A 12,066-nucleotide genomic window follows, 5' to 3' on the forward strand; every position below is an offset into this window, starting at 1 on the left:
AAGAGAAGCCACTGCAATGAGAAGCCTGCATACCGCAACAAAGAGTAGCCCCTGCTCGCCACAACTAGAGAAAGCCTGTGCAGCAACAAAGACCCAATGCAGCCAGAAATAAATAAGTAAATAAATTTATTAAGAGGAAAAAAATCCCCCATCTGCCCTGGGTGGGAGGACCAGGTCCCAGGTCCCATGGGGGATGTGGGATTGGTGCCCTCCATGTAGTCCACATTCACTTAGTATTTGCTGTGTGCTCCTCATGCCCACCCCACTGCAATCTGAGCGGGCACAGCCCTCCTGTCTTTCTGGTGAGAGCCACTCAGCCCGTACCCCGCAGGAATTGTGTACCTCCTGGGGGCCCCTCCCCCACTGCTCACCTGGGTCAGGGTCAGGAGGCAGGGACGGCGGGCTTGGCCTGATGGAGGCCGGCCAGCATGGCGGAGAGGTCCAGGATGAAGAGCTTCACCTGGGGGTTCCAACACAGCCAGAGTCAAATCCCAGCCTCTTGAGTGTCCAGTACCCACCCCCCCCCCAAAACCCCAGAGGCTGCAAAGCAGGGGTGGGGGATAGAGACCCTTATTAGACAGCAATGATGGTGGTTCCCTGGGGCAGTGAACCTGGCCTAAACCATTCTGGGTTTTTTTGTTTTTGTTTTTTTTGGCGGTACGCAGGCCTCTCACTGTTGTGGCCTCTCCTGTCGCGGAGCACAGGCTCCGGACGCGCAGGCTCAGCGGCCATGGCTCATGGGCCCAGCCGCTCCACGGCATGTGGGATCTTCCTGGACCGGGGCACGAACCCGTGTCCTCTGCATCGGCAGGCGGACTCCCAACCACTGCGCCACCAGGGAAGCCCCCATTCTGGGTTTTTGAAGCCTCAGTCCAAGCTTCCCAAACAGTTGATTCGCGGGCACCTTCAGTTTTCTAGATGGCTATCACCTGTACTATAGTTGAATTAGTATTTTCACTTGCATCAATTTTTTTTCCTTTTAATTGGATTAGTCGTGTTCACTGGTATATGACCTACTCTTATCTTCTCCATGGGGCACCCTCCTTTATTTTAATTAACCTATTTATTGGTACAAACTTAGTGAACACCCACGGATCCACTGCCAAGACCTAGAACTTGATGCAAACTTATCCTTGGGCTCTTCCTTCACATTTGTCACCGAAATAAACATCTGACAAGGAAACTCTATCTCTACCAAAAGTGGAAAGAGATTAAATTACTCCTTGCCGTAAGTAAGGGGTAACTGGAAAAATAACGAAATGAAAATGAAGCCTGGTTACTCAATTCTGGCAGCTACCATTACCCACAGAGGGTGTGAGCCCCCAGGCCCTGGAGACCAGGGAGTATTATGAGGTTAAAGGCATAGTTGCTGCCCCCCCGCCGCCATTGAACCTTTCTCCTTGGTAAGATCAGATGGTTGGTTCAAAAAGCACTGGCTTTCCATCACTCTGATACCAAAACCAGAAAAAGATATCACAAAAAAAATTATAGACCAATATCACTGATGAACACAGACGCAAAAATCCTGAACAAAATACTAGCAAACAGAATCCAACAGCACATTGAAAGGATCATACACCATGATCAAGAGGGATTTATCCCAGGGATGCAAGGATTCTTCAATATACACAAATCAATCAATGTGATACACCACATTAACAAATTAAGGAATAAAACCCAAATGATCCTCTCAATAGATACAGAAAAAGCTTTTGACAAAGTTCAACACCCATTTATGATAAAAACTCTCCAGAAAGTGGGCATAGAGGGAACCTACCTCAACATAATGAAGGCCACATATGACAAACCCACAGCAAGCATCGTACTCAATGGTGAAAAAGCATTTCCACTAAGATCAGGAACAAGACAAGGCTGTCCACTCTCACCACTCTTATACAACATAGTTTTTGAAGTCCTATTCACAGCAATCAGAGAAGAAAAAGAAATAAAAGGAATACAAATTGGGAAAGAAGAAGTAAAACTGTCACTGTTTGCTGATGACATGTTACTATACATAGAAAATCCTAAAGATGCCACCAGAAAACTACTAGAGCTAATCAATGAATTTGGTAAGGTTGCAGAGCACAAAATTAATGCACAGAAATCTCTGGCATTCCCATACACCAACAACGAAAAATCAGAAAGAGAAGTTATGGAAACATTCCCATTTACCATTGCAACAAAAAGAATAAAATACCTAGGAATAAACCTGCCGAAAGACGTGAAAGACTTGTACTCAGAAAACTATAAAACACTGATGAAAGAAATCAAAGATGACATAAACAGATGGAGAAATACACCATGTTCTTGGATTGGAAGAATCAATATTGTGAAAATGACTATACTGCCCAAAGCAATCTACAGATTCAATGCAATCCCTAGCAAACTACCAATGACATCCTTCACAGAATTAGAACAAAAAATTTTACAATTCGTATGGAAACACAAAAGACCCCGAATAGCCAAAGCACTCTTGGGAAAGGAAAATGGAGTTGGAGGAATCAGGCTCCCCAACTTCAAACTATACCACAAAGCTACAGTAATCAAGACAGTATGGTACTGGCACAAAAACAGAAATATAGATCAATGGTACAGGATAGAACGCCCAGAGATAAATCCACGCACATATGGCCACCTAATTTATGACAAATTACAAGAACATACAGTGGAGAAAAGACAGCCTCTTTGATAAGTGGTGCTGGGAAAACTTGGACAGCTACATGTAAAAGAATGAAATTAGAACAATAAACATAAACAAAAATAAACCTCCAAATGGATTAAAGACTTAAATGTAAGACCAGACACTATAAAACTCTTAGAGGAAAACATAGGAAAAACACTCTTTGACATAAACCGCAGCAAGATCTTTTTGACCCACCTCCTAGAGTAACGGAAATAAAAACAAAAATAAACAAATGGGACTTAATTAAACTTAAGAGCTTTTGCACAGCAAAGGAAACCATAAACAAGACAAAAAGACAATCCTCAGAATGGGAGAAAATATTTGCAAATGAAACAATAGACAAAGGATTAATCTCCAAAATATACAAACAGCATATGGAGCTCAATATCAAAAAAACAAACAATCCAGTTAAAAAATGGGCAGAAGACCTGAATAGACATTTCACCAAGGAAGACATACATGAAAAGATGCTCAACATCACTAATTATTAGAGAAATGCAAATCAAAACTACAATGAGAAACCCCCTCATGCCAGTCAGAATAGCCATTATCAAAAAATCTAGAAACAATAAATGCTGGAGGGCTTCCCTGGTGGCGCAGTGGTTGAGAGTCCGCCTGCCGATGCAGGGGACATGGGTTCATGACCCGGTCCGGGAAGATCCCACATGCCGTGGAGCGGCTGGGCCTGTGAGCCATGGCTGCTGAACCTGCGCGTCCGGAGCCTGTGCTCCACAACGGGAGAGGCCACAACAGTGAGAGGCCCGCGTACCGGTTAAAAAAAAAAAAAAAAATGCTGGAAAGGGTGTGGTGAAAAGGGAACCCTCTTGCACTGTTGGTGGGAATGTAAATTGATACAGCCACTATGGAAAACAGTATGGAGGTTCCTTAAAAAACTAAAAATAGAACTACCATATGACCCAGCAATCCCACTACTGGGCATATACCCTGAGAAAACCATAATTCAAAAAGAGTCATGTACCAAAATGTTCACTGCAGCACTATTTACAATAGCCAGGACATGGAACCAACCTAAATGTCCATCAACAGATGAATGGATAAAGAAGATGTGGCACATACATACAATGGAATATTACTCAGCCATAAAAAAAACCGAAATTGAGTTATTTGTAGTGAGGTGGATGGACCTAGAGTCTGTCATACAGAGTGAAGTAAGTCAGAAAGAGAAAAAGAAATGCCATATGCTAATGGATATATATGGAATCTAAAAAAAAAAAAAAAAGGTACTGATGAACCTAGTTGCAAGGCAGGAATAAAGAGGTAGACATAGAAAGTGGACTTGAGGACATGGGGTGGGAGGGCGAAGCTGGGGCGAAGTGAGAGTGGCATTGACATATACACACTATGGAATGTAAAATAGTTGGCTGGTGGGAAGCAGCAGCATAGCACAGGGAAATCGGTGCTTTGCGATGACCTAGAGGGGTGGGATAGGGAGGATGGGAGGGAGGCTCAAGAGGGAGGGGATATGGGGACATGTGTAGGCATATGGCTGATTCGCTTTGTTGTGCAACAGAAACTAACACAGTATTGCAATTATACTCCAATTATGCTCCAATAAAGCAATTATACTCCAATAAAGATTATACTCCAATAAAGCAATTATACTCCATAAAGCTCTATTAAAATAAAATAAGATAAAAAGGACTGGCTTTTGCCTGTTGCTTCATATCAAGCCTCTGTCCCTCCTAGAGTCGTCTTTTGTACCTTGGGGTACCCGGGCAACACTTGAGAGAACAGTGGTGTACATACGAATCCACCCGACTCAGGATGTGGCACAAAGGTAGGCTCTGGGGACCCAGTTCTTGGCATTTGGTTGGAATTCTGGCTGCAGGACAGGAGTGGGATGGGATGGGTTAAAGGCAGGGGTGTTTCCTCCACTTCTCAAAGGGGCCATGCTTTGGGAACCCACTAGAATCAACAGAAGTGTCCAAAGTCAGAAACCCCCTGCCTCTGTTGTAAACCATGTCACATGTTCTACCACCTTGCAAACCCGAGTGAATAGAAAAGCCGGGCATACTTGGTACACAATGACATTTGTAATGCCATCGTACAGAAAGAAAAACCACTGTACAACGCTGCCCTCACGCTTCCCAGGGAAGCCAAGGCCTGACTGTGTGGGAGCCAGAGGGTCAGGGACTAATTAAAGGTGAGTCTCCATCTCCTGGTTTCTTGTTGATGTCATGTTTGTGCTTTTGATCCTGAGACAGAAGAACTCTTGGCATAACTGTATTGTACCCATCAGTATATACCCCGGCCTCCTGCACAGTGAGGGCACTGAGACCCAGAGAAGATCTTCTGACCTCATAGCAGGTGACCAGCAGAGCCGAGACCAACCCAGGACTCCCGGGCAGGGGCCCGGGCGGCCACGGAGCTAGGAGACTGGGCTCTGATCGCAGAGGGTCATGCTTAACCCAGAGAAGGCGGGATTTCAGGCACCATGATGTTCCCAACCCTTAGGGGGCAGGAGGTGACATAAAGAGAGATCCTCACCTGCTCCAGCTGCCCCTCGGTGTCCTCGATGTCCAGGGCAGGTGGGCGCCTCTGGTGCTGGCACACTAGCTGGAACAGGTTGAGTGCGGCCATCCTGGTGCGTCCCAGGAGCAGGGTCTTCTCAGCCGCGGTGTTCTGGATCTGAATATACTTGGATTCCTGGAAAACACCGCCCCCTTCCCCATTAAGGTGTGAGCTGGCCTGAGGAGGGCTGGGACCACATTCGCGTCCACTTCCCACCAGTCATAGATGCCCCTAGGTGCTATCAGGGAGAGGAGTGCTGGACTCGGGTGTCAAGTTCTCATAGGAAGGGCCTCCTGCGCCCTAAAGTGCTTTCCGATGCCTGAAACCTGCCCATGAGCGTAGCGTTGCCCCATATGGCACTCCTCCCGGCGGTGGGAGGCTGGGGTCCCGGGCGCCCACCTCCTCCCGGCGGCGGTACCCAGTGCAGCGTGCGCTCCCGCGCCGCCTCCAGTTGCTCCAGCAGTTGCGCTCGCCGCTGGCCCTGCCGCAGCAGCTCGTCCTGCCAGGTGTCCCGCAGCCGCCGCAGCCGCGCGCGCGCCTCCTCCAGCTCCGCGAGCCGCTGGCGCTCCGTGAGCCTCAGCGCCGCCTGCGTGTCGGCCAGGCCGTCGAAGCGCGCCATCAGCTCGGGGACCTCTTGGAACTGGGATGGGGTCGGGAGGGGGACTCACCGGGACTGCAGCCCCCCTGCCCTTCCTCGCCCTACCACCCCCCGCGCCTCCTCATCCCAACTGTGAAATGGGGGCATCACACAGCCCCTGCCCCAGAAGTGTGATTACTCCGGCCCCTCCCCACCTCCACCATCAAACCTAGCTAAGCTTCACTGCCTGTGATTAATACTAAGTCACTGTTTCATTCAACTAATACTGAGTGTTTGGATTCCCCCTCCCCCCACCTGCCTGTGTGTCCTTGAGTAAGTTATCTTTCTGAGCCTCAGTTGCCCATCTGTAAAATGGGGTTGGCAATAACAAGACTCACTTCACTGGACCTTGGAGAGAATTCAAGAACAAAGCGTGTTCCTGACATACAGTTAGTGCTCAATAAGTGGTGACTCCTGGCATACAGTTAGCGCTCCAGTAGTGCACACTTCCAAAGCCGTCCCTGAGGCTGCCTGGGGCTGCACGTGGCGCTGAACACCAAAACCTCCTGTAGGGCGCTCACCTCGGGCAGCTGCTCCAGTACTTGCCCCAGCAGGCGCGCGCAAGGCTCGAGGCGCCAAAGCAGGCGCTGCAGCCGCGCGCGCTCCCGCTGCAGCTCCTCCAGCTGAGCCCGAAGCCGCAGCGCCTCCGCCTCCCGGCGGCCCGCCAGTTGCCGCTCCTCCGCCGCCCTCCGCAGTGCGCGGCTGCCCCGGGCCTCCGCATCCTGGGAAGGAGGGATGGAGAGGAGGCGACGACCCCCAGGACTTGGGAGCCTGCGGAGCTTGTCGCATCCACTCCACCCCAACATTCGCACGCTGAGTCACGGGTTGCAAATAGATGGCCCACGGGCCAAATCCAGCCAGAATCTCTGATTTTGGTCCCTCACTCCTCTCCCACGCTTTTTAAAATGCTTCAGGCAGTAGTGTGTATTTCCCACCACTCCCTTTTGTATTGGTAAGCCCACTTTTTAAGTTTACGTCTGGCTCCTTTAGGATTGTGACTTTGTGACCCTCTGCCCTGCCTCCCCCCAGCAGGCTCCACCTACCTGCAAAAATTTTTCAAAGCGGACAAAGGACCCCTTTAACTCCTGCTCTTTCTGTTCCAATTGTTCCCACTGCTGTTTCAGGGATGCCTGCATAGTCTGGAACACCTGGGGGGTAAGGAGTGGGTGTCTGTGTTTGTTTGGGGTTTCAAGTCATCCAGCGCCTTCACGCTCACACTTAACCTCGCTCACCTTTTGCCCTTAATCTTTTTTTTTTTTTTTGGCTGCTGCCTTGCCGCGTGTGGCATCTTAGTTCCCATGCCCCCTGTGGAAGCGCGGAGTCCTAACCACTGGACCACCAGGGAAGTCCCTTTTGCCCTTAATCTTGTCACTGCACCCTTGCTCAAATCCACCCGTGGCTCTCACCACCCACGATGAAACCCAAATTCCCTCCTGTAGCCCCTGCGTGTCAGCATGCCTGCTCTTCCTTGGGGCCTCATCTTACCCTCTCTCCTCTGACACTGTCTTCTAGCCTCTTACCCACCTGTGTTTTGTCCTTGCCTTCCTGTCTTTGTATATGTTGCTCCCTCTGCCTGTTTCTCCCTCCTCACCCTGTCCCCCTTTGCTGGATAAGCCGACTTGCCCTTCAGCATTCCCTAAGACATCACTTCCTCCAGGAAGTCCTCCATGACCACCCCTGTGTAGAGATAGGGGCTTTCTCTGGGCTCCCACAGCCCTTGCTCAGTGCTTCCCCCCTCACAGCCATCACCACCTGGACACTTGTCTGTCCGCTTCTCTAAGCTGTGAGCCCATGAGGGCAGGGACTGTGGTGAGACCTCTAGATCCCAGCGCAGTGCCCTGCATGCAGTAGCTGCTCAGTGCATATTTATTTGCACAAACCACTGATCTCATTTGATCCCCCGTTTGACAGACGAGGAAACCAAGGCTCAGGACGGTGATTTGTCTCAGACCTTGTAGGAATAAGTTGGCTCCATCACTTTCCCATCTTTTTCTTCCCATCTTTTTTTAACTTTTTGTCCCCAAAAGTTTCAGGGACTGCATTGAGTGGCTCACCTCCTTCTGGGCCTGAAGGCCCTGGTCCGCATCCACCAGTTCCTGCCTCTTCTCCAAGAGACGCAGCAGTGGCGGTGGGACGTGGTCCACATTCTGCCCCTGGATCTTCCTGGAGGGGCTCGAGGAAGAGGTGAGGGTGAAGGAGGCAAGAGTCAGGGCCCCCAAACTCCCCACTGGTGCCTGACATACCCCAACTAGCTACCTCCTGGCTGTTGAATTTTTCATTCATTCAACAAATTGTCCCGAGCACCTACTCTGTACCAGGCACTGTTCTGGGCACTGGGGATGCAGCCCTGATCAAGACAGACAGATCCCTGCCCTCCAGGAGCTGCCGTCCTGCTGGGGACCGCAGAAAAAAAGCTAGCAAATAATAATAAATAATGCTAGGACATGGCAGGTGCTAAGATGAAAAATTCAGCAGACTGAAGGGACTCTCTCAATAGGAAGATAGAAAAGTCTCTGTGGGGGGGACATCTGAGCAGAAGCTTGAAGGGGAAGAGGGAGGGAGCCATGAGGATACCGCAGGGAACAGATTCTAGGCCGAGGGAATGGCCTATGACAAACCCCGAGGGAAGGACCTTGGTGTGTAGAAGGAGCTGCCAGGAGGCCAGTGCAGTTGGAGGGGAGGAAGGAGCAGAGAGACGGGAACTGAGATCAGGGAAGTTGTGAGGGTGACTGCGGTGGGCCGTGATGAGGGGGTACTTTGGCCTTGACTCTGAGTGAGGTGGGAGGCCTGGGAGGGTTTGGAGCAGAGGAGGGAATCCCCTCTGGCTCCTGTGGGGAGCAAGAACAACAGGAGGGGCAGGGCAGCTGCAGGGGACCAGGGACGGGTCACAGGATAATGCGGAGAGGATGGGGCTCTGATCTGGGTGGGTGCAGTAGAGAGGTAAGGAGGGGGCGGTTCTGGATACCACTGGAGAGCAGAGCTGATGGGGTGACGAGAGGGGGAGAAAGGAGTCGAAGGGGAACCTAGATGCTGGAAGGTTGTTGCTGATAGCGGGCTGAGTGGGAAGCAGGGAGATCAGCTCTTCGCTAAGGCCAAGTTGAGACTGAGCTGCCTATTGACCTCTGCGGGAAGGATCCAGGGGGAGGCTGGGATCTGGAGCCAGGCTCACAGGGGAGAGGAGGGGCTGGACACAGCTCCGCAGGGTCGGCCCTGTAGGGAGCAGAAGGGATGCACTGCCATTCCACTAGGCAAGGCTCTCCCAGCTCTGGTCCAGGGGAAACCCTCCCATTTTACTGATTCTGAGACTGAAGATGGGACCCCCGGCCACACTGCTGAAACAAGGCAGGCACCGGACAAGCTTCCTCCACTCTTCCTTTAAAATGCAGTTTGCAGTGAGAGGGGGCAAGAGCTCGAAGAGTAATTCCTTCCCACCTTGGATCAAATGATATAATCTCAGCTGGATATCAACTAGGGATGGGGATCGAGAACAGGTTAGAGACCTGGGCCTTTGACCCAGCTCTGCCCTAACTACCCCTGAGACCTTGAGGAAATTGCCATTTCCTTCGGAGCTTCAGTTTCTTCCTCTATGAAGTGGGGGCAATAATCCCCCACCAAGAACTGCCCGAGGAAGCCAGAACCCAGGGGTAGGGGGAAGGGAGGGATCTTCCCACCTGCTCCTGCCCTCCTTTCAGCCCCCCCTGCCACCCCACGCCACTCACGTAGACAGTTTCTCTTGCAAGGCCAGTCGGAAATATTTCTCCCAGGGCACTGCCATTCTCCTGGCAATTGCCCCAGGCTTGCTTTCTTTCTGGAGTTTGCACTAGCCTAGAGGAGGCCCTGGAGGGTTCTGATGGAGGGTTTGCACGCTCAGTATTCCCGGAAGGCAGCCACCCAGCCAGCCTCGGTCGCCCGGGCAACCAACGACACAACATTCCATTGCCTGCCTGAGGCCTGGAGAATCCACCCGGAGAGGGAGAGAGAGGGGGCTGCAGGGAGGGGAGCATCTTCTGCCCGGTCTGGAGGAGGCTTGAACTCCCAATCTAAATTGGGGTGCAGTGAACAGGACGTGGGTCTCTTGGCCAATAATTTGCCCCTCGGTGCCCCATGTCTGGTCAAACCTCTTCCTGGATGGGTGGGATGGGGCCTCACTAATGTGGCTGTGTGCTCAGATGTCTGTTCAAATGAGTAATTTTTGGACACCCACTGTTTGCCAGGTCCTTGGGGGGCAGGCATTCACTCCCTGGCAAGGTGCTGAGGTCCTACTATGTTCCAGCCCTTTGATGGTCCACTCCCATTGCTGGCTACCCTAGCCTTGTCTCACGGAGCCCCCCGCCTGGTTAGGGAGATAAAGCAGAGGGGCCATCAGCACTACCCTGTGGAAACCAGCTTGGAGGGACCCAGAATCTGCATTTGGAGGATGGGGGGTAGGGGAGGAGGTGACATAGCTTGCGCAATTACAGTGGGTCAGACACTGTCCTGAGTACTCTACTTACGGTATCTAATTTAATCTTTAAAACAGCACTGCCGGGAGTGGTAATAGAGAAAAGTACCCAGAGTAATATTACAAATACTCATGCGTCCGCCAACTGGAAATAACAAACACGAGCGTCTTGTCCTCTTTGCTTCCAAGCGTCTTATTTTTCCTTTTTAAATAATTTGTTTTTTCATGTAAGGAAATGTATTTTCTTTTTGTAGAGTAACACTATTTAAAAAAAAATTTTATTGAGGTATAAGTGATTTATACTGTTGTGTTAATTTTTCTGTACAGCAAAGTGATTCAGTTATATATGATTCAGTTGTACATATATATGTATACTTTTTCATACTCTTTTCCATTATGGTTTATCACAGGATATTGAATATAGTTCCCTGTGGTAGGGGAACAAAGTAGGACTTTGTTGTTTATCCATTCTATATATAATTGTTTGCATCTGCTAATCCCAAACTTCCAATCCATCCCTCCCCTACCCCCCTCCCCTTTGGCAACCATAAGTCTGTTCTCTATATCTGTGGGTCTGTTTCTGTTTCTTGGATAAGTTCATTTGTGTCATATTTTAGATTCCACATATATGTGATATCATATGGTATTTGTCTTTCCCTTTCTGACTTATTTCACTTAGTGTGATAGTCTCTACGTTCATCCATGTTGCTGCAAATGGCATTATTTCATTCTTTTTTATGGCTGAGTAGTATTCCACTGTATATATGTACACCACATCTTCTTTATCCATTCATCTGCTGATGAACATTTAGTTTGTTTCCATGTCTTGACTATTGTAAATAGTGCTGCTATGAACACTGGAGTGCATGTATTTTTCAAATTAGAGTTTTGTCCGGGTATATGCCCAGGAGTAGAATTGCTGGATCATTTGGTAACTCTATTTTTAGTTTTTTGAGGACTCTCCATACTGTTTTCCATAGTGACTGCACCAATTTACGTTCCTACCAACAGTGTAGGAGGGTTCCCTCTTCTCCAGACCCTCTCCAGCGTTTGTTTCGGTTTTTTTCCATAAATTTTATTTATTTATTTTTGGCTGCATTGGGTCTTCATTGCTGCGTGCGGCCTTTCTCTAGTTGCAGCGAGCAGGGGTACTCTTCATTGTGGCGCACGGGCTTCTCATTGCGGTGGCTTCTCTTGTTGCAGAGCATGGGCTCTAGGCATGCAAGCTTCAGTAGTTGTGGCACTCTGGCTCAGTAGTTGTGGTGTGCGGGCTTAGTTGCTCCGCAGCATGTGAGATCTTCCCAGACCAGGGCTCGAACACATGTCCTCTGCATTGGCAGGTGGATTCTTAACCACTGTGCCACCAGGGAAGCCCCAGCTTTTTTATTTACAGATAATTGTAGATTCCTGTGCAGTTTAAGAAATAAAAAGAGAGATTCCATACTGCTTCACCCAGTTTCCCCCAGTGGTGACATCTTGCACAGCAACGGTCCAGATCACAATAAGGATATTGACATTGATACAATCCCCCCACCTTATTCAAAATGCTTAGTTTTATAATCACTCGTGTGTGTGTGTGTGTGTGTGTGTGTGTGTATTTAGTTCTATGCAATTTTTACAATTTTATTTATTTATTTGGCCATATAGCTGGCTTATGGGATCTTAGTTCCCTGACAAGGGATCAAACCTGGGCCCCTGGCAGTGGAAGACCGGAGTCCTAACCACTGGACCGCCAGGGAATTCCCTCATTCTATGCAATTTTATCACATGTCC

General features: G+C 49.5%; 1 protein-coding gene across 1 annotated transcript; it reads right to left on the minus strand.

Moving 5' to 3' along the window:
• Positions 1-382: 382 nt before the first annotated feature.
• Positions 383-10,403, minus strand: CFAP73 (cilia and flagella associated protein 73). The gene is made up of 7 exons (XM_027124656.1): positions 9,572-10,403; positions 7,907-8,015; positions 6,896-7,000; positions 6,374-6,574; positions 5,615-5,855; positions 5,192-5,367; positions 383-460 (listed from the first exon to the last, which is right to left on the minus strand). The coding sequence occupies exons 1-7, from the start codon at positions 9,625-9,627 to the stop codon at positions 383-385; spliced, it is 966 nt and encodes a 321-aa protein (XP_026980457.1). The 5' UTR covers positions 9,628-10,403.
• Between the last annotated feature and the right edge of the window lie 1,663 nt (positions 10,404-12,066).

This window comes from Aethalodelphis obliquidens, unplaced genomic scaffold (genome assembly GCF_003676395.1).
Source record: "Aethalodelphis obliquidens isolate GAN/ISIS:26980383/991018 unplaced genomic scaffold, ASM367639v1 scaffold28, whole genome shotgun sequence".
Classification (NCBI taxonomy): domain Eukaryota; kingdom Metazoa; phylum Chordata; class Mammalia; order Artiodactyla; family Delphinidae; genus Aethalodelphis; species Aethalodelphis obliquidens.